Source organism: Phytophthora sojae (genome assembly GCF_000149755.1).
Source record: "Phytophthora sojae unplaced genomic scaffold PHYSOscaffold_1, whole genome shotgun sequence".
Taxonomy (NCBI): Eukaryota; Oomycota; class Peronosporomycetes; order Peronosporales; family Peronosporaceae; genus Phytophthora; species Phytophthora sojae.
In genome coordinates this window covers 4911301-4934367 of record NW_009258115.1, presented here as the reverse complement: position 1 = coordinate 4934367, position 23067 = coordinate 4911301, and the positions used below count along the sequence as shown (strand labels likewise).

Genomic DNA, 23067 nt, shown 5'->3' with positions numbered 1-23067 from the left:
AGCGTTGAATTATTTGTTGTCCTCATCGTTGTATGCCGCTGTGATGCCTTTAAACCAGGGGGAGGCATTTCCGATGGTGTGGGTATCGAGAGCTTGCCGGGTCGCTACGCCACCTAGGCTCGCAACCCCTTCACAGAAGGGGTCTGAAAAACAACACGTTCAGTAGGCAGAACACGCGGTCTACCGTCGTCCGGTCAGACGTAGCCTGCTGAAAGGGGTCCTGAACTACTCCAGTAGCTGCGATCGTCTCCGCTATCAACAGGGACGATCTCAAAGCCGCTTTAGCGCTCCACTTCTTGTACCCCTCCATCGCGTTCTCTACACCTTCTCCATCGTTTGCCTTTTGATGCTGCAGGCGCTCGAGGGCGGAACGCCATTCGTCCCGCTCTCGCCCTTGGGAGCGGGAGAGTTTTGGGAGAAACACGCCTGGCTGCACTCACCGATGAGCCAATAGTCTTGCAGAATGACCCCCCCCCCCCCCGGAGCTGGGAGCGGGAAAATAAGAACCCGCCTAAGTACACAACATGTTGAATCCTCTATTTGCTGTTAAGTACGAACACACATCAGCATTACCAGGTGGATATTGGGCGCAGATCTCTATAAGCAAATTGCTGTATCATATTTTGTTTAACAAACGGTAGCACCAGGACACTTTAGCATTTGAGAGCCAATCGACGAAGATACGAGCAGAATGGCATGAATTGGCGGGTATGAAACCGCCAATTGCTCTGTGTCCGCCTAACGCAGGCTGGGTTAGCTACCATCGCCGCTCCTAATTCGGCCACGGATGGATGACCCGAAAGTAACATGGGAATTAGCTAACTCGGGGTATAATTAAGGTCGATAGGGGATTAGAGTTATGTCAGAATTATCTCGGCAGAATAAGTGAAAGGCACAATACAGTAGTTGCTTTTTGTGGTAATCACGCCTTTTGCCCACCTCAGCCCTAAATATACCATATGGGGGTTGCGCGCTATTTACTCCAGGTTACGATATATAACTCGGGTTATAGAGATGTTCCAATCACTCACTCAGAGCTACTGCACCGCTGGGAGTAAAATTGAGGTTAAAGTGCGCACCATGACAGTAAATATGAGTTAAGCAGCACCTGTTCCATTACGTACCTCGCTATATTACCACGCCGAAAGTCAAGGACCCGCATACGTAGCTGAAGGGCTGCTCTCCTTGTACAGAACGAACTATGAAAGCACAATTTTCTGATAAACGTGGCACGCCATACAACATCGCTCAGCTCTTGCTGGATAGATTAAGCCTTGGACAAATTTGCTCGAGCCTTATTCGCTGATTTAGTCCGCGTGGTGTGATGGACTTATGAGTAAATATGCTGTTTGATCCTCCGCTGTGTAGATGCTCTTACTCACCCGTTGATGAGATTTAGCTGCGTGTTTACATGTTGGATGCTCGAAAAAGGTGTAGATTTGTCTTTAAATGAGATTACCATACTCCCCAATGTACATGCTTAACAAAACAAATGCGTTTTGATGCATTTTGAATTTAATTTGGCGTTTTTAGCCAACTAGAACGCAGTGTTCGGCAATATGTGAACACGAAAACCGCATTTTTAGGGAAATTCGGGGTGTTTTAACGTTAAGATGACTGCAGTTTCAAAACCTCAAAAATCATTTCTTTTGTGAAGTACGGTCAATAGGAATCGACTGGCATGTCCAGTTTTTCGTACGCCTTCTGAAGGACGTAAGTGTATATGTCCTTAAGAACGCCTATTTGGTGATGTGAAATCTCGTTGACAACGGCTGAGTTGGCTCTCTTCTCCTGGGCTTGCTCGCCTCGTACGACCTTGGGGGACTTACGTCCGAGTGCGAGACGCACAAACGCGTTGCGTCTTTTGGTGGACATTGTAAAAGTTGACCCCCAAAACACTCATTGCACTCTCGTCTATTTCACATTTGACCACAGACCCCCAACCTTCCCACCAGAGCCTGTCCAGGCTGCCAAGACGGATATGCCACTACACGCGACCAGTGCACTACAAAGGTTATACAGTTACCATCGGCTCCTAAACTACGGGTACTACAGGGATACATACGTGACTCTGGCCAAACTTAGCGCCAGAAGCGCTATGCATATCCTCAATCCCGCATACTCACTCGCAGAGAATTGTTCATTAGATATCCTATCCTATTTACAGAATATTGCGTTCTAATCGGCTAAAACGAAATGTTCGCCTTACCCCCAGACAATAATCGCCTCAGCCGTACCTTTCTTTTGGTACTTAATTTCTATCGGAGCTCCGAATTTCTATCACGACAATGTGTGCACAGCAACTACACTGTGCAAAACAGCACATGTACTTAGAAGCTATGATCAGCGCTTGAAAACTAGGCACGGGCCCAGCGATACCTACATCCACTAGCACGACATTGCGCCCTATTTCGACTGCAAGATACTCATCACGTCCTATGTGAAAACACCATGAACCCCCATTTAGGTCTAGCATTTTGCCACTATTGCTAGAGGGACTGAATATTCGTCTCGCCCCCACTCGAGAAACGGGCGGGGGAGAGGGGATGAGGGAAATAGTGCCTCTTGTTAAGCTCGACTGTAGCGTTACTGAGGTCGTGAACGTTCTGATTGCGCTAGAATCAGTGAGCACGCAAGCTAGACACGATTTTGTTGAACGCAATCGAGCTTCATGCCTATGCTCCCTCCTTTTGAGACCTCGACTCGTACAATCCGGAGCTGTGTATATATTTCTCAACTTGGGCAGTCTATCCTATATACACGTCGAATCCACCACGATCACCAAACGCTGGGCTCCATACAATGTTTATTGTCCTAATAGAAATACGGAGCTTCAATAGAAACTGTGTAGCAAAGTAATGATAGGCGATTATTGTCGGAGGTTGAGGTGAATATTGCCTCCCATTTCCTGCGTACGAAACTCCTGTCTACGACATGCCAATCCCAGAAGGAAAGGATGTGCTTCTCGGATGGCCGTGGCTGTTGGATATGAATCCTGACATAACCTGGGTCGAGCCAATAATCGCATATCGCGGCAGCTCGTACTCCCAGATTTCTTTTCGGCAGTGCGAGCGCCACGTTCCTACCCAGCGAACAGGTGAGCGGCGACACTCGCGCGCTACTCGCAACACTATAGTCATCGACGATGCCCTCCAGTGGTTCGACATGCACCCGGACTACGATTCTTCCTGTGGCCCGACTCGAGGCATATCTACCCAGCGGCTCAAGAAGCTTCCGCGAGCGCCAGACAACGCGTTTTGCTTCATGATCCAGTTCGTGGACTCCGCAAAAGCTGACCACGAGAAAGATCAAGGCTGGGACGCCCTAAAAGATACCCTGGCGGAGCGGCTACTGCTGAAGTACAATAATGCTGTTTTCCAGGCCCAACTCCCTGCCGTTCCTCCAACTCGAGAAAATGACACCAAGACAGAAATGGAGCTCCATGACGATGCGCCCGTAGCCCGTAAGTGGTTTGGGCTGAGCGAGAGTATGAAAGCAGCAATTTGTGAATGGCCGCATGAAATGTTACGATCCGAAATTATTCGCATTTTCAAGTCTCCGTACTCAGTTCCAACATTCGGCACCAAAACGGCAGTCGATTGGCGCATCGTTCATGATTTCCTCGGTATTAACGCCAAGTTCAGGCTACCAGCCACTCCCGTTCCCCGCAAGGACGACACTTTTAACGCGATCCACAATGTCAAGGTGTTTTCGGCCAGGGACTTACTCTGGTGTTTCTTTCAGGTTCGCCTGCGAGAGCAAGCTGTGCCTTACACAACATTTTCGAGACCTGACGGACTTTTGAATAATTTGGTGACGCCTATGAGCTTGTCGTGCAGTTCCACTGCGTTCAATCCTCTCATCCAGAAAGTCTTTGCGGACAAGAGCAGCTTTAGAAAGGCATACTTGGCTTGTTTGCTCGAGTTCCCACCGACTCATGACGTGGAGAATCACATGGTCGCGTTGGAGAAAGGCCTGGATATATCTAAACAAGAGCAGCTTACGTCAAGGTCTCAAAATGTACATCGTACGCGACCGCGATTCCCTGTCTGGTCGATTTTATTGACGCTGAAGGCATTCACATGGATCCCGATAAGACCGCTCCATCCAGCATTGGCCGCTTCCCAAGGTGCAGCCCGTGCTTCAGTCATTTTAGGCACCTGCGTTTACTAAAGTACCGCCCTGGTTTCGCGGAGCTCACGGCCCCATTGACAGAGATGCCGATAGATAAAGTCGCAACAAGCAACTAGCGTTCAATGATGAGCTGCGCTCTGCTTTGATGAGCTCAAGCGTCGCCTCTCTCTCCGACCCGACCGCGCTAGCGCATCCACATTTCAACCGAACATTCTGTTTGAAAACGAACGCTTCGATTATGCCGTTGGCGGCTGCATGTATCAATCGGATGACGCGTAGCATGTGCACATTATCGCGTGTGGTGGACGGAAGTTGTCGTCGTCGGGGATCAAATACCCATGTAGGGAAAAGGAGCTTCTTGCGGCACTCTATGCCATGCGCACAAGGAAAGTCTACCTCATCGACAAGCGTTTTGAGATCATCACCGACCACCGCACGCTCGAATCAATTCTGAAGCCGAAACGCGTTATCAACGGCTCACACGATGGCTAAACGAGCTGGGCATGTACCAGTCTCGGTTTCACTGGATCGAAGGAGTAGCTAATACTGTTGGTGATATCATTTCTAAAAATCCAAGCAAGATGCAGGACACAACGAGTATCTCCCTAGCTGAATTGCTAAAAAAAAAAGGTGGCGATGAAAATGCAGAAGACCGTCTTACGCGTCGATACACCGTCTTCTACAGACGGTGTATCGACGCATCCGTATGCACATCGACACCAAACAGCACTTTCACACTCAACTCAGCAACAGCGCGCTCGTCTCTATGTCAACGACTCGTACTTCGGACTTATTTGGCAGCTCCTCGTAGCAGCATCAGCAGACACGGGACTCCTAGAGCTATACGGTTTGAGAATTACCAGTTTCAGCATGGCCTGCTCTACTATCGGGCAAAGACGGCGGCGGAGGAGCTACGACGTTGTGTGCCCGATAATCAGCTTCTATGCGAGCGACTCCAGTGGAGTATGCGTCTTGTCTAACTCCACGGCACTGCCGTTTAGCTAACTAATTATATGAAAATCTTTCTTTAGCGATGGCAATGAGATTGTCCAGAATCCGCTAATCTATTTTCTGACTAGAGATCCCAAACGCTCGGGGGGGGGGGTATCACCCATAAAGTAAATTCGAAGCCTGTAAGCTGGAGGTACATCAAAAGACACAATAATATTCTTATCTTTTAAGAGCATTGTTTTTGACGCCTGGTTATGACAAGTGGTTTCTCGGCAACTGAAGTGATGGTATTCTCACACGCTCCATGCGAGCGTATACGAGGTGTGGCATGCGGGCGCTTCATAGGCTATCGATCGAGACGCTGCAGCTGCTGACTGTAGATCAAAACCGTGCAAGTACAGGATTCAGCTCTTTTCAGTGGCGAATTAGTTTCGATTGGATATTCAATCTCTCTGGTACAACAGTTCTGAATTGGTGCCGCAACTCTCGCCTCCGCAAAAATATATGGAGACGTTCCTCACAAAGCGTACCCCTTTGTATACCCTTTGTATACAGCGTCACCTCGACCTGCAGTCGTGTTGGATCTGGATAAGCCGTCCGCGGTTTGTGCAACCATAATTGGTTTGAATGCTGAGCGTTTGCGCTTTGGCAATCCCTTCTGTGTCGTTTCATGTTCTTCCTCTAGTATTTGCCAGTTTGGCACAGATTCAATAGCCGCAATGAGCTCTTAAGTACCACACAGAACATTTTCAATGCGATTGCATCTTCAATACGGTTGATTGCAGCGCGAACCCCTGGCTTTTTTCAGGCATCAACGAGATTCATCCTCATGATTTCTAACATCCTGACTTCGCAGTCTGTCAGAGGTCGAATAGCGCTGACGAGCACATGACGGGTGTAAAAATTATCACTGACCACCATGCGTCTTCCCGTTGGAGAGCGCAGGCATTGGGTTTGGTGAGTTCCGCTTCGCTTTGCACTGGAAGTGCGGAATATCGTATTCGAAAACAAAGGGGTTGTTGTTTTCGATACGAATGATTGGCGGCTCCATGTACAGTTCATTTTCAAGAACTAAACAGTGAAGAAGCGCTTCGCAGCGTCCTCAGACTTGAGCCACTGACTCGGTGGACAGGCAGCGAAGTTATGCACAGAAGTATCCGGCATACTCCATTAATTATTATGGTGTAGACTATCTTCATGAATGGTGTTGATCGCGTGAACCAACTGCTGCGCACAAACCTGACTAAAAAAGAAGCGACCAACAATGATCATGTTTAGAAGAGCTTTGGACTCAAACGGCCTCAACGCGTATGGACTGTTCATAGCGCTTCATTCTCCAGGGACGCCTTGGATTTATCTATTAATATACTAGAAGAACGATATGCATGCGACATACATATCCGGCTCTTATGTGCACGAATACACCACATTTGACCATAGCAACAAGCACCCAAATTGTACCTCAGTCCTGCTAATGGTATCGTACATCTTCATTATCATGAATGGCATGCACGATAACATGGTTTCTGTATAGAACACATACATATACATATACATTTAGCATGATTATTATGTTTTTGTATCACTTATAGGCCTTCGTGAGTCTTATGATATGTGCACACCACTTCTGTCGTTGATGACATGCGCGGCACCCATAATAATCATGTGATGAGTACAATCCCATGAGTACAACCGCTGTCTATCACGCACAAGGCTGTTCATGTTTCAAACCAGCTTGCCAAAGTACCAAATATCTTTGAAAGGCAATGCACACGTGTTCTCTCTGTACCACAACTATGACTGCGTAAACAACTACTTGCAAAGTTTTTAATGTGTAATCAGATCTGACATGGACGCAAACCTATTTGAAGCAAGAACGCAGTGTGTGCTACACTAGCAGAAGAATATAGTGGCGAAATACAAATGCCATTTTAGTGGACAACTCAGAACTATAGATCCATCAGTGAATCTGAGAAGCCATAGTCCCTTACGCCAAAGTATGCGGGTGTGCTGATCATGGAACGGTGTCCTTGAACTGCGAATGGTTTTCCTTGCTAAGATTTTCCTGAGTAGCCGCGATACAGCACTAACTCCTAACTTTATCACCCATAGCCAGACCACTTTAAAAGTGGCAATTGTCAATTTTTCCACTGTTCGCTTTAAAGTGGCACTTTTTCTCGCCAGGAAGTGGACAAAGTGGAACATACATTAGCCAAGTACAATTGCTACTCGCCTACGAAGCCAGCGGCGATAAACGCTGCCACTGCTTGCAGTGCAAAATACCCTCCAGTGCTATGTCTGTTAGTGATGTACGCCTGTTTGTTTTCTCGCATCCGATCAGCGAGAAATCAGCCTCAACAGTGGTAGTGTTGCTGGCGAATCCCCCACACATGCTTGCTAATGTTGGAAACCTCGTAGCAGCGTCGTCAAGCTGCCACATCTGATCAAAGCTGGCAAGGCGGTGGTCAAAGCTGTCAATAGCTTTTCGAATCGGTTTGCCATCGATATACTCGACCCTCAGCCGCTTGAACTCTTGTCCGATTTTATCAATGCTTTCATCCCCGAATGTCCGGAGGATTCGCTCGCGGTGGGTCAATTAGCGACGCCAGGTCAACCATTGAACTAGTCACAAGCTCTTTGGGAGTGACGCGCGGGCTGATGTGTGCCGGTTCCTTGAGTGCGAATATGTTTGAGATAGCGAGGAGATACACTCGAGCCACTGCATTGACAACCAATGTTTGCTGCCCTTCGGCGAGAGTCTTAAGGCCTTCGGACACGCAAAGATCGAGGTTGTTCACGTACGTGGCGGCCGCTGCATGGGAAATGACAAAGCTCCCAATGATTTCATACTTGCCACTGTCCAGCTCCAGGATTGCGGCTTCGTCCAGGGGGCCAAGGGCCCCACTAATGTTGAGGAGGCGTTGCACAAGACCTCCAAAGCGGTCATCTTGTTGTTTGACAAGCGTGGTCATGCCTTGCAACGACACAAACACAGCATTGACCTCACAAGCCAGCTCACGGAGAGCAAAGAGGAATATCCACCACACCAAGTTCGGGGAACACTCTGCCTCTTTCTCTGACAGGAAATCCGCAACGGCGTACATCGACAACCATCTCGTACTTGCGACCTTTGGACAGGTTGTCTGCATGTCGGCGACGAGGTTCTGCTGGCGTCTTAGAAATCCAATTAAATCAGTGACTTTTGTCAGATAGGTCTCATTGAGGGCTTGCTCAAACACGAGTTGCATCTTCAGGTCCAGCTTGTGTAAACCGCACCACACCCGAACAATCATGTGCTTGGCTTCCTTTTCCAAACGAGTAGCGACTCCATTGACACAGCCAACCATTGTTGCTGCTCCGTCAGTCGCGACACCAAGTAGTTGATACCTCCACCGTGGTACAAGAGCATCTAAGAGCTCAACTACAACAGCAAAGATGTTGAGCGCTGTGTGTCGCTCATAGAGTGGGATCGCAAGCAGGTGGTAGTTTTCAAGCGACCCGTTGGTGTAGTATCGGCACCGAACGTCCACATACGGACTTGCCCAAGCGAGTCCCGCAGTCAAGGGCCAGCGAGAACGCCCAAGTTGCTGAGAGGCGATTTGCCAATGTCTGCAGCGATACCGCACATACGACGCGAGCATAGTGCGCCACTACCCCCTCACTGCAGCCGCCATACCGGCCGATGCCCGTCTCTTCCCTTGTATCGTCCATTAGATTGGCTGTCATACGGAACGATGCCCCGCGACCCAGTAAGCGCAAACAAAGCCGGAATCGAGATGGTCGCTTTATTGTGATTTTGTACTGAGGCCCCTGGGGCACAAAGGATGACAGTGCTTTGGCGTGAGATTTCTCGTCCACGTCATCGGGGTGAAATAGTAGTCCCCCAACGATCTTGTCCACAATGGCGCGGTTGACGGCAAACACTAGCACATCCTCGCTTTCTAACACGGAGTCCAACGTCTCGCTGTACGGCACTGGGACAGACGTGAAATACGCGCGCCTTTCGTCGTCCGTCGAGAGTTTGCAGTACTCGGCCCATTTGACCGGGTGCTGCCCCACCAAGTGCTTTTCAAACAAGTTCGTCCGGAATGAAGTGAAGAACTTGGGGTTGGTTGTCCGTGCGCGGTTTGCATCAGACTGCGCTTCCCTACCGAACGTTGTGCAGAAACTACACACTGCCGTCTCGACCGCACTTGTTCCGCATTACGGGACCCGACCTTCAAGCCGTACATGGTGCAGAACCTCCCGCCGAACTTGGAGCCTCTCTTCGTGACCTTACGGGATGCTGACGCCTTGCCCCCAAACTTTGTTTGTCAAATTGTCTTCTTAGACTTCATTGGGATGAGGAGTTGGGTCTTGAGTCGGTGTTTGAGGTGTATCGGAGAAAAGCGAAACTGACGTCGAATAGGTGGATGGATAACAGATCCTACCCAGGTCCTGATGCTCTCCCAACGAGCTCAGAAAACGCATAAGCTGCATCTACCCCGCTTCAGCACTCGAATGGCAGCTAGTACTGGTGGTTAGGATTATTTAGCATCATCTCGAGAGCAGAGAGTCATGCCATTACCCATCAGGTACTCCCACATGACCAAAATCCTTCCACCTTCAAGGTTCAACTAAAAGTGGAAAAAGTGAAAAAAATCTGATTTTGCCACTTTTAAAGTGGTCTGCCCATAGCTATGCCAAATTATTGCAAACAAAACAGCAACGTTATCGGGTACATTACAATAATGCAACGCTTATACTGCCAAGAATTGTAATCCCTTCAACCTACAAACATCTAGATAGAATTATGCTGTAAATGCATCATAATTGTATCTAGACGTTTGTATTGTACTATCGAGGGTTGCTCTGGGAAGGCGGAGAAAATGTCTGGGACGCAGACGCTACGTGAAGCTATTTCTACACTGTATTTTGTGCGCTACCATCGGTATAAACATCATCCTTAAGCTGTATAAGCATGTAATCGCACTACTATTGCAAAACTATAGAACTGTTATTCCTCCATGTTCAGTACAGAACCCGAAGCTCAAGCTCTAAAATGCTTATACTTCTTTTTTGAAAATATGAGCGCAGATGATGCAAGAGGCGGCGTCACTGAAACCAAGTAGCCCCGATTCATGTACCGGTGCAAACAAATGAAGCGTACACCTAACCGGCATGCAAAACTCAAATGAAATATAACGGTACAGTAAGTTTAAACAAGCAATCATTGAAAGTCAGTTGATCTCCCGGCTACAAATCAGCAAACAACACTACATCTCCGGACGTGCGCAGACTCTGGCGCGGTCTCATACGCTCACCCTTTCCACTTTCACTCTCTCAGTCACTCGACCGGCCCGAAGAAGCACGGCGACACTTCTTGGGTGGGAACTTGTGCAGCCGGATCTTGTTCTGCATGTGACCTGGATATGGTGCCGTTTTGGTAGGTGGTATAACAGATCTCCCAGCCGCGCATCAGGACAGTGTCGACGGTTTTTACTGGCTTCAAATGCCCAAGTACGCTTGCAGAGAGTCGACGCAAGCATCGTAGTAATACGTCGTCCCACTTCGCTTTCCATCCATTCACATCAAAGAGCAGACCTTGCCGTTTCACCGCACTCGCGCCGACTGCCCCGAAGGCTTATTCTATTCATCTATCCGGTTCGGTAAATGCTGGGTACATGGAGTACGTTTCGCTTTGCTCGTAGAAGCAGCAGGTGCTCAGGAGAAGCTGGGGAAGCCGCCGAGCCTAGCCATTACATATGCACATGTTAGTGTGGGGAACAATAAGTATAATCTACAGTTCAGAAGATAGCAGTCGTACCCACTCCGAACTTTTTGTCTTCGTGCATGTCTTTTCGCTTCATGCGAGTCAGTTCCAGGTACAGCATGTGAAAGAACTGCACATGCGTCGTGTGCCCTTGTTAGCGTGGTAAGCACGGTGAACAATGTATCCAGTGGCGATTGCCGGGCCTATCAGCCCAAAATATAGAGAATTTGTAGTACTTCAGGAAGGTAATCGCTCCTGGCAGCGAGTAGCGCTGAATGCGAAGTTGATCATGGACATCAACTCCGACGATGTACTCGTGGTAGCCTCCTCGTCTTCTCACGGCGCACTATGCGATCCATGAATAGGTCACCCCCCACTTCCACCCGCGCCTAAGAAGAAGACGGGCTTGCTATCCCACCACATGATCGGTGCCATCTCTTTGTCCTTCGTTGATTGTACATATTTGCATGCGTCACGCATAATATCCCTCGGTCAAGTTTTCTTCTTATCTTTGACGCTTACGGCTAACACGATACTGATGTTCATGGCCGTTTCTATCATGCAGAAGCCCATCAACAGGAGATGATAAGCGAGGATCAGACTTGTGTAGACCCGATCTGGCATGCTAAGCTGTAGCACGGTAGGAACGAAATTAAGACTGTGGCCGAAGGATCGGAGGTCGGTTGAAGGCAATGGCGTTCAACACCGTAGGTACTGCAATCTCGTCAGCAGGCCTAGTTGCTCTATAACCAGCCCCAGCAATCATAAGCTCTGCTGGGGTCTCGTCTTAGTATCGCCATCGATCGACTACAAGTGCAGAACCAAAGCTTTGCAAGTTTGATCGAGCTACTTCCCACAGAATAGATGAAGAACAACATTAGCGAACTACCAATGTTTTCACTGTAAGCAGCCCCCAAACAACACCCAGCCAATCTAATTATCATTTGCGCGTTCTCCTTTCATGTTTATTTGCATATTTCAAGCGTGATGAGTTCTTTCATTGTCGATCCACCTTCAGCTACCTGGTCACTGTTTTAATCAACTTGGTCCTCGAAAAAGGATTCACTGAACCCATCCTCCTCGAAGTAGATCATGAGGCTATGTAGCTCCATGCACAATATCACTGTCCGCGCAGCACCGGAGATAGGTTTGCCGCCAGCGTTGTCTTAAAGACTCTAAACCGGTTTTTACAAATGCAAAACCTCCTTCAATTTTAATTCGAGTGGAAAAATGTATGTAGTTGTATCGAGTATCTCTGGGTATCTCTCGCTTTGCTATCCGGCGTCCGGAAACGGAGTCATAAGCACTGGGAGTAGCGTATAATCTGAATTTCTCAGAAAATGATAATCATGGGGAACTAAACTCCCGCATCCTTGCCAAATTTTGAGTACTTCCAAATTGTTTCTCCCGCGACTACCGAGGGCGCACATCAAAGGAAATCAATTTCTTGCGATGGTCACACCTGGGTTGAATATCGAGCGGGGGACAGCCTAGAATCACTTTGCAACAAACGTTTTCCAGCTTACCTTTAAAAGTTATATCATCCATCACATATATGCGGTCTTTGGATATCTACAAGAGTGCCGAGGACAGCTCTTGCGCATTATGGGGATCCATTTAAATTGAGAAAACCTTCGTCTATTTCATCCTATCCTCCTTCCTTTTCTGGTATCTTCACGGATTCCGTGCTCACATGACACAGTACGCGCAGCGTCCTTTTTACTGCATTATCACACCACGCCCAACGCTGCCGCAGTCTCGCGGTAGCCCTCAGAGGAGGCGAAATGATAGAGGGTGCGCGCTAAGCTAAGCGTGGTTCAAGCAACATACACAGCATTACAAACGTCCGTTTGCAAACAGCGCAAGTTTGGTTGGAACCACTGGTTCCAGGTAGGGTCCGTCATAGCTACGTGGACGCCCATGCGTACAGGAACGTGAAAGCGATTGACAGCCTCCTTTCGGGTTTTGCGGCTACCGCTCCGGCGACAGCCAGCCCTGTGGGAGCTCTACAGAGGGCAGGTGCCACTATCGGCATGACCGCATGGTGCCCCTCCATTTTCCGCTTACGTTATGCTCCGTCAGGTTAAACGATAAGTCGAGCAAGGACTACTAAACGTGATTTTTAGCCAGTCAAAGTGTGTGAGTAAAACGCAGCCCTACTGACTATTTTACCAGACCGACATACACGAACAAGGCCCTAACGCAATGTACGGCCGGACTTGCCATACTTGAAATTATTGCTGGAAACCACTACAGGATCCTTGCTGCTAAAATGTGCAAGAAAAAAGCAGAATATGATATAAAAATATGATGTCCCACCACTACACCAATCTATTCACGCATTTTGCTAACTGCCTCGTACGCATATCAATGTCATCGCGTTGCTGCTTCTTCCTTGGCATCCAGGCTGGTCTCAATCATGTGCTACTCCCACAATCGCAAAACGCCCTCAATGTAGTCGTCTATGAGAAATTCCATGGCCGATCACACGTCCTATACTCGATTTAGCGGTCGCAGAAAAAACGTGAAACTTAAACCCTAGACCTTTCAATGGCCTTAAAAAGGCGTAAACTTGCGTGGAAATAACAGCACGAGCTTCCGCAAGTCAAACGCAACGAAGTGGGAGATGAAGAGTTAAGGTTGCGCCTACTAGGCATCTTCGCCAGTTTGAGTGCGATCGTCTGCCTGCTGCTGGCATTGCTACGCGATGCCGATTTTCTTTGCGATGCATACTGAGTGGATAGAATCAACGAAGCTGTATAGGATACGCGCTTGATTACAATAGTATGCTTTTATGGGCAACTGGGGAAACGACGAAGAAGCCCAAGCAGCATTCATCTCCTTCTGGTCGATGAAGCTCTGCAGCTATTGATCAACGCCGTGACCAAGAAGAGCATCCTTCGGTCGATGACGTTTCCTTTCCATTGCGTGGACAGCCACGACAACATCGCAATTACAAAGGTAACGCAAAATACTGCACGTACTGCAAACGTAACAAGAACTAGGATACTGAGTGCTTTCGCAATCCGGAGTCACTGGCATACTGGCAACGATGGCCCAAGAACCAGGGCCAGGTCCTAAACAGCAGCCACAACCATGGTGAATGTCGCAAGCACCGATAGTTTGCCGCCATGCACAAGCAAATTGTAGAAATAGGTGCAATGATTCAGGAAATGAACCGGTCTCACGAGGAGAAGTTGCATCCTCTGTGGTTGTACCGGCGGGACGAGCTAGGCGTGATTATTAATGACAAACCACCGGGAAGCATCCGTTTAACGCTAAAACTGTCGAGCCGCTAGCACCCTTGCCACCGTACCATGCTGCTCGCACAGGAAGTAAGTCATGTCTTAAAATGGAAATCAGCATTGGAGAGCAGACGTTCTACGCTTACCTTGACGCTAGCAGGGTCGGCTATCTACCAAATACCTGAAAAACGTTGTAGAAGGGCCCTTCGGTGCGCCGCCAGGAACGTTCGCACCTCATGGCAAACTACGCACGGGGCCGACCCTGTCATTTGCCTACCAGCACATTCGAGGCGTGTTCAAGTAGGGCTTTCGGCTGATGCTGCCCTGCTTGTGTGCCCGGAATTGAAAAAAATCAAAGACAAGCCGTACGTGATCCAATTAAACGCGGAACAAAGCTTTTCGAGTGATGTTCATAACCAACCTCACAAGTGTATCCCCAGATAACAAAGCCAGAGCTCGACTGGCTAGTGAAGATTTGTATACTGTTCTCAAATTGGGATTTGGAGGGGTTGTTTTCGTAATTCCGAAGCAAGCCGGATCCATTTGCCAGATATGTATCCATCGCAGCGTTAATTGACTACTATTCGGCAGCTTCTATATGCTGTCAGCGATTAAAACCTTACTCGGCTAGTTACGCAAAATTGAACTACGTATCATCGCTCGACATCCCAATGAGCTTGCATTCCTGTTACGGCTATAATGTTCCCGTGGGGAAATATGTATTGGACTATTAATCGATGCGCTAGATGAGTTTCAGCCGATATTAACAAAATATGGGCTATCGGGATGGGATTCTAGCGTCTCTGGGTGATACATTGTTACATTTCAGCGCGCTCAATATGTATCTGGACTTGTTACGGTAAGCAGTATCACCAGTTGCTTCGCGACAGCGAGCTCGCCAAATCCACCGCTGTAGCTTTTGGGCTCTTCAGGTTTCATTTTCACCCAGGTAACAAAAATAGGATTGTGGGGTGATGAAACCCATCTTCGTGTATCCGACTGCTCGTACGTCAATCTTACGTTAATGCGAACTTTATCTACACAGTATTAGTTAACTAGTGTCGAGGGCTGTAGGAATGCGCCCGAGAAAGTGGTAGCAGAGCTTGCCACGTTGGGCTTGCCGATAGAACACGTACACGGATGCCGTTGTTTGGCGAATGCAACTATGTCGACGTTCACAACACCGGCAATCGGGTTCAGTCGAATATATATTGGAGCGTCGACCATCGTGACTATGCGCGCTATTTCCGTATTGTTGGAGCTGTCATAGCCATCCACGACTAGCGACAGGACGCTCTTTAGGCGTGGCGTACACTCCACTGCCAAATATACTCAGAAGTTAATTTATTCTCTGGGTTTTATCCAGAGTCTATGGGCGGATGCCACTGAGTTGCCATTATTCTGACATCAAATACCTGGTCAATATGATTTTGATTGAGTGGTCACACATGTAATTGAAATGCCTGTTATGTTAAATAACCTGTTCCCTAATCAATTTATGCTGCTATGTTGGCCTATCCGGTTGAAATTAAGACAAATTACCTATTATATTTGATACTCCCTTATTTAGTATATACACCTGCGACATCTAATTTATCGGACGCTCAAGCAACATCCATCGGTTTTTTTTCGCTCGGTTAACATACTAACAGGATCCCGCCTTGAAGTGTTCCAGTGGCGATGCTTTCGGCATCGCTTCACACTAAGACAACGACGATGGCGAACCCACCGCACGCATTAATAAGAGTTCATTCTTACAATGATGTAGCAACGTCAGCATGTTGATGAGTCGTTGTGATTAATGGAAGCCGCAATCGAGTTTCCGTATCGAGCCGCATTAGTGGCTGGGGCCAACTCCTTTTTCGGCAAGAACCCGTAAGGTATCAACAATCGTATATGACTGAAGAGATCGGGCGGCGAGGGGGGGGGGCTAACTAAAGGCGCTGTAAATGCATGCAATTCCAGGAACACAAGTTGAAATAGGCCCACTTCCCAAAATACTATCACGAACTAGCCCGCAATGCCATACATTCATTCTATATCTACTTTTTTCTCGCGAAACCACGATGCGGCGGGAGTACATGTAAGCCAGGGGTGGAGCCTGCCGAAAACAATTATCTGGGGGTGGCCAAAAATTGCCAACTAGAGAATTGGGCTAGTAGTGCGCCCGAAAACGGTATGCAATTCCGTTGAAGCAAACCAAAATTGTTCAGCTACAAACCAACCCGTTAAGACATTACTTCTCTAGACAAACTGTACCAACCTACACGCTTATCCGAAACCCCCAGCTCGTGGGCCAAGACGCAAGCAGCGCCACGCGAAGTAGGTCAATGTAGTCGTTGCAACTTTCCACGTTGAAATCTTTAGACTAGATGTTGATCAAATTGGATTACCAGCACAGTCGTTCAGCCAGCGCTATTAAATGAGAGGCTCCATTTCCCCGAGTAATCCTAAGGAAAGTTGTATAAAAACGCAGAGAAATGATGAGTGATCCACACTACAGACCGTTTCTTGGAAATAGAGTAGCAATACAACCACCGCCTACGTGTCCTCAGTTCAGCTTTTTCGGTCGCAGCAGCAGGCCCACGGTAAAACCTTCGTTGCTGACAAGATGGGCTAAGAGTTTCACCCAAGCTGACAGTGATATCGGACACAGGCTGGAGCAAAACCTTTCGGGGATCGAAGCCTCGACGCCATAATCGCTCGAGGCTACTCTGGTATCATCGTGTCAGAGCGCAAGGACGGACGGTAAGGGACGTCGGTCGACTAGGTCATCAGCAGTTGTTAGCTAAAAGTAGCTTACGTGATACTAATGTACCTAAATTCGAAACGAAAAACGTTGCTGCCGAACTAGCTGGATTCACCTTGCCGCAGAACCACCGAACGGACCGACACCCAGACGAAACGCCCCCATTGCTTGTCGTCGTGTTAGCCATACCTGGCTGTCGTAAACTAGTTACCGATCCTATGCTTTCATAGGTCCATGTATATTAGGTCACCTGACGACCTCTTCGTGACAGCGCAGTGTACATACCCTGCGCAATTAGATAGCACCACTGCATCACAAAAACCACGTCCATTCAAACTAGAAACGAGGGATTATCACTGCCTCCTTTTAGTTAAATTCCTTCTTCGTCCTCCTCCGCCGGGTGGGTCGTCGAGGCCTACTTAAGCTTTTACAAAATCAGCTTTACCTACCTAGCTGAAGTAATTCGTCCTTATATGACCGATAACAACGTAAAATCAAGAGCTGTTCCGGGCAGAGCACGGCTTTGTTTAAGGGTGCACTAATCTGCGGTTCAATGTACAGGCGGGTGGGTTCTTGTGGCGATTGGAACGTAACATTTCTACTTTTCCGCGGAGAAGAAGTGCACTAATTTGTTTGTAGCGTGGTCGTACATGTTGGCACTTAACAAACACGAGTATGCGTATGTGCCGCGTTTCCTGTACTGGATTGCACCAAACGGCTCTTCAAAGTCGAGGTGAAGGTGTATTTCGGGAGTTTGGATCATACAATATGCATTGCGAAAGCGTATCCTGAGGTGTGGCCTGACGCCACATTGTTCAACCGCTATCCACACTTAGCGAAAAATGCAGAAATAAAATTGCGTTGCTGCAGCCAGCGGACTTAGTCCAAGCGTACTTCATCGTGCTTCCGTCCCAGGATCCGCTCTGGGTCCACAATGAAGCCATCAAAGCGTGAAATAAACGTGTCAAGACATGTGTCATTCTCTATGACTCCTCCCTAGGTGTTCGCTGTGATCAGTGGGGATCCTCCAAAAGCGCCATTTGGCCACTGTGCTGGAGACAAATTTTTGTTTGCCTGGGACACCCTACGTGTGAGGCTGAAAATTGCTGTTGCACAGGTCCACTACCGAGCAGTATCGTTCACAAGGCGGGGCGCCTGCGTAGTAGATTTAGATGTTGGTAGGTAGGAATAGTTAATTTTAGAAAGCTTAAATACAAAACAGGGTGAGCCACTTTTCAGGTCGTGCTCGCTAAATCGGCATGGCACGACAAACTAGGATGAACGGTGTACCCAAAAGGTATGATTTTAATCAATTTATTTGTAAGTGAAAGAGATCGGATCACTCTTTCGCCGTGACTGCAAGATGATTTGATGGTCGACAGAGTGGACATGCTGGGACGTTATCGCTGCAATGGCAATAATTGACCTGTTGGTTATGGCTATTGCGAAGCGAAATATACCAAACCCAAACCAGAGCAGTGATCAAAGAAAGATTCCTGGTGCAATGTATGCCGATTCAGCTTATTCCAGAAATGGTTTGACCCTTTATCTGGAGAAGAGGCTTCTGTAGCAGCCTCATTGTCCTCACGGGTGGCAGATCGATGAGCAATTTGCAGTCAAGGTGAATGGAGTGACCGACAACATAATGGCGCCAATAAGATCAAAGGTTATTCTAGAAGTGTCGGCTAACGTTTTTTTCAAAGTCCCCAAGTCGCCTCAGAATCCAGGAACTCCAAGATACTAGGTCCGCGGTCACTAAGCCTCTATGGGTGCTCATAAACTATCCCAGAAAACTCGATAACACATTTGAAAGGGTTTCCTCCAGGAAGTTTCAGGCCTTTCTTATTTATTGCGCCCCCCCCCCCAGACTGCGGTCTAGCCTAGTCTAGAGGTTTGGTCCGAAAGACCTGATTGGATTTTTAGTTGCGCGTTACCTCCGCCCGGGAACCAGGTAGCATCTCCGGAATATTGCTTGTTAAGCAACCAATCTAGCGTACCCAGGATATATTCTGTAATTGACCTTCCCTCTGGTTCAAACAACCGATTTGAAGGGGGTACGCACAGTGAGGTTACTGATCGAGTTCGAGGACGCCGTGATTTCCCATAGCGAGAAACGAGATAAATCCCTTGTCTGGGTGGGTCGCCTATTTACCAGGAGATTCGCTCTTTCTAGTGCCCTTTATTTTCTATCTAGGAATCACAACCCGGGGACGGACAGGGTGTCAACGGCGAAAGCTCAAGGCGCTACATCACATGCTGCTGGTTGACGCCGATTTACAAGTGACGGGGGAGTAGCATTGGTCATTTATATTTGCCGTACATTATTAGTCAGCCATCAGCGCCAGGCTTCGTCAAGCCGCTCCTCGAGTTCGAGCCAGGGCTCTGGTTTGTCTCGGGGAAACGAGAAGTCCCAGTAGGCGCGGGGCGGCCTACTGGGGAAGAACTAAGTTCTATTGAGCCTCGGCGAGGTGGAGGTCGACAGGACTTAGCCCCGAAGAGAGCCGTACTCTCTAACACGGAACGTGTATGCAAGCCGGGCTTGCTAGTTGTCCAAGCTTGGGTGAAGGGCTTCACCAAGCCATGGACGATTTTGATCGATTCGGGAGCGTCGGGTAACTACGCCCGGCGTTCTACGATGGACGGAAGTCAGCTTTATGTTGAGGCGCTGGTAGCACGCGGAAGTGACATCGTCACTGTTCGTCTCGCGACGGGCACTCGTGTCACGGTGCCTAAGGTCCCTGTGGACCTGGGCGTGAAGTTTTTGGATTTTGATAGCGTGGAACGCTGTCTGGTCTTAGACCTCGATTCGAGATATGATTTCATCCTTGGTATGGCGTGGCTGGAACGCCACGAGCCTTGGATCGATTGGAGGTCGAAGACCCTTGGTGCTACGCACTTCTCTCCCGGCGGAGCATTGGCGAGTCATGAACCCACCTTTGCTAGGAAGCAGAAGCGCTTTTGACGCGAGCACTGGACCGAGTCGGTCAATGTGCTGGGCATCGGAGTTTCCGAGTTGGTGGACACTGAGTGTGTCGAGAACGAGCGTTTCGAGCGTGGCTCGCGGACGGCAGGTGGAGCGGCACTAATTCCGCTGAGCGGGCGTGCGTCTGAGGGCGACGCCCTGCTGCGTGCCAGCGAGGGCGCGGTCGGCACAATGGCGAAGAACATGGGGCTTTGCCCGGATGAAGATCGTCGAGTGGCACGTAATCCACTGAGTGGAGGCTGCGGATCGTGCAGCTCTTCGCTCAGTGTCGGTAAAGACACAGGAGCTCCCCCGGAGCTGAGCGAGGTGGTGACACCTGGCGTCAAGACGCACGCGAAATCACGGAGCTCTTCAGGGCGGACGGTGTCCACGAAGAGGAGGCAGCGCCGCGAAGCGCTGGCTGCGAGACGCAAGGCGTCTGCGATCTCACGAGTCGAGAAGGGCGTGTCGAGCGGCGAGGCTCCACGCGAGAGCGAGCAGCTCTATACACTCGTGAATGGAGTGACGGGCGACGTCGACGGAGGTATCAACCTCGACGACTTGCCCTCACTGTCTGCTCTCCTGGAGCTGGACGAGATGTCCTTGGCCGAGTTTGGCGAAGCCTTGAAGGCTGGAGACTTGGCCGAGGTAGTGGTCATACGACCCGAAGAAGAGTTGAACTCGTCCTCGCTTCTGGATGAAGCTGTCCTGGAAGACACCAAGAAGGCGCTGAATGCGCGGAGCGGATCGGCGATCCTGAAGGACCCGTCGGATCCCTTGTATCAAGTGGTAAAGGATTACCAGGACGTGGTCTCGAAGGAGCCGCCCTCGGGGCTACCTCCGGATCGAGGTGTTCGACACGAAATCGATCTCGTTCCGGGAACGAAGTACTGCGTGACGAGGCAGTGGCCCTTGCCGAAGGAGCAGTGTGACGTCATTGACGCGTTCTTCCGTGCGAAGCACGAGGCGGGCATGGTGCGTAAGAGTAAGTCTCCACACTCTACGCCGACGTTCTGTGTCAGACAGCCGAATGGCAAGTGGCGTATCGTGCATGCTTTCAACAAACTGAATGCCGCTACCATCCCGGTGCAGACGCCGATTCCTCGGAAGGATGTTCTTCAGAACAACATGACAGGATGTACGATATACAGTGCGCTCGACTTGGTCGATGGATATTACGAATTGCTCATGAGGACGAGCGACATTCCTCTCACCGCGGTGATATGGCATGCTCTGGGAGTGGTTGGTGATGCCCCAAGGGCTTTCGAACGCGCCGGCGACGTTTAATCGTCTTGTGACGCAGCTCTTCAGGCCCCATCGGGCGTACGCGCAAACGTACATCGATGACATTTTTGTCCACAGTCGTGCGGAGCATGGAAAGACTGATATGGAGAACCATGTCGAGCACCTGCGTGCTGTGCTCGAATGCATGCGTCAAAACAAGTTGTACGCCAACATTGACAAATGCATCTTCGGAGCGGAAGAGATCCCCTTCTTAGGGTGCTTCATCGGGAAGCGTGGCCTGAGGGCCGACCCGGTCAAGGTCAAGGCCATTGTTGACTGGCCGGTTCCCATGAACCAAAAGGATCTTCGCACGTGGCTTGGCTTGGCCAATTACTTGCACAAGTACAGCGAGAACTACGCTGAGATGGCTCGGCCACTCTCCAATCTCCTGAAGAAGGATGCGGAGTGGTGTTGGAACACCGAGCATCAAGATGCGTTCGCGGCCATTAAGGACAGTCTCCTTCATGCGCCTATTCTGGCTCTGCCAGACCCCGCTCGTCCGTTTAGTGTCGCCTGTGACGCCTCGGACTTTGTCATCGGCTGTGCACTGCTGCAAGCAGACGCCGAGGGGCGCGAGCGCGTGGTGGCGTTCGAATCTCGCCAGCTGAAGGCTGTGGAGAAGAACTATCCTGTCCATGACAAAGAGCTACTTGCGATGAAGTATGCGCTCGTCAAGTTCAGGGTGCACCTGTTGGGCTCTCAGCCGTTCATGATTTACACGGATCATGCGTCGTTACGCACTGCGACTCAGTCGCCTCACCTCTCGCAAAGGATGGCCCGTTGGCTGTCCTTATTCGCGGAGTACAACTTCGAGGTGAAGTACAAGCCTGGCAGGCAGAATGTCCTTGCGGACGCGCTGTCGCGCAGGCCGGATTATGAGCTGGCTCATCTAACGACCGTGACTTCGTCATTACCGGATTTGATCCGAACGGCTTATGCTAAGGACGACACCTGTGTCGCGTTGGTGAAGGCTCTGGGGAGCAAGGAGTTTCAAGACTCGGTCATGGAATTGTCAGCGCGGCTACGCGCGCGGCTACACCGCTATTCCCTCGATGGTGGCCTGTTGTTCTACAACACTGGCCCCGAGGATACGCCCCGCGTGGTCGTCCCTCATGATGAGGATCTGAAGTACCGCATCCTCTATGAGGCACACGACACGCCGCTGGCCGGTCATCTTGGCCGTGAGAAGACCTACAGCTCGGTGAGCACCCACTACTGGTGGCCGAAGCTGTACAAGTGGACGAGCACTTATGTGCGCACGTGCGAGACGTGCCAGCGAGCGAAGTCGTCACCTCATGCTGCAGCGCCGTTGGAGAGTTTGCCTGTCCCTTCGGGCTGTTGGCAATCCATGAGTATGGACTTTGTGTTTAGCCTGCCGGCGGATGCGGCGGGCAACACTGGAGTAGTGGTTTTCGTGGACCGACTGAGCAAGATGGCTCACATTGCGGCTGTGCCGGATACCATCGATGGTAAACGTACAGCAACGCTGTTCTTGGACCGAGTGTTTCGACAACACGGACTCCCTGAGTCAATTGTCTCGGACCGAGACCCCCGCTTCACGGGCAGCTTCTGGAGCGCGGTCTTTGCGGTGCTTGGCACCAAGCTGGACATGTCCACGGCGGACCATCCGCAGACCGATGGTCAGACAGAGCGCGTGAATCGCGTCGTCGAGGACGTGCTCCGCAGCATTTGCGCCGAGACGCCGAAGCGCTGGAGCGCCATACTGCCACTCGTTGAGTTCGCGTTGAACAACGCCGTACACGCCTCGACAGGCTACACGCCGTTCTACGTGAACAGTTTGTCTCATCCCCGCGTCCCGCTGACGCCGCCACGTGGTGGCCTCGGGCTTGATGGGGGAGGAGAAGCCGATTTAGCTGATCGGCTAGCCGATGTCAGCCCGGATACTGTTCGTAAACAGGTTGACGCTTTCTTGTCGTCGCGTCTCAGTGTCTTACGACATGTGCGTGACACAATGGCTGAGAGCCAAGAC

At 49.8% G+C, this 23067-nt stretch overlaps 2 protein-coding genes across 2 annotated transcripts; both read right to left on the bottom strand.

Moving 5' to 3' along the window:
* Nucleotides 1–130: 130 nt before the first annotated feature.
* On the bottom strand, nucleotides 131–310 carry PHYSODRAFT_475433 (hypothetical protein; the record flags this gene model as incomplete). The annotated part of the gene is made up of 1 exon (XM_009516903.1): nucleotides 131–310. The coding sequence occupies one exon, from the start codon at nucleotides 308–310 to the stop codon at nucleotides 131–133; it is 180 nt and encodes a 59-aa protein (XP_009515198.1).
* Nucleotides 311–7640: 7330 nt separating this feature from the next.
* On the bottom strand, nucleotides 7641–9317 carry PHYSODRAFT_293597 (hypothetical protein; the record flags this gene model as incomplete). The annotated part of the gene is made up of 3 exons (XM_009516902.1): nucleotides 7641–8672; nucleotides 8716–9232; nucleotides 9262–9317. The coding sequence occupies 3 exons, from the start codon at nucleotides 9315–9317 to the stop codon at nucleotides 7641–7643; spliced, it is 1605 nt and encodes a 534-aa protein (XP_009515197.1).
* Nucleotides 9318–23067: the final 13750 nt, after the last annotated feature.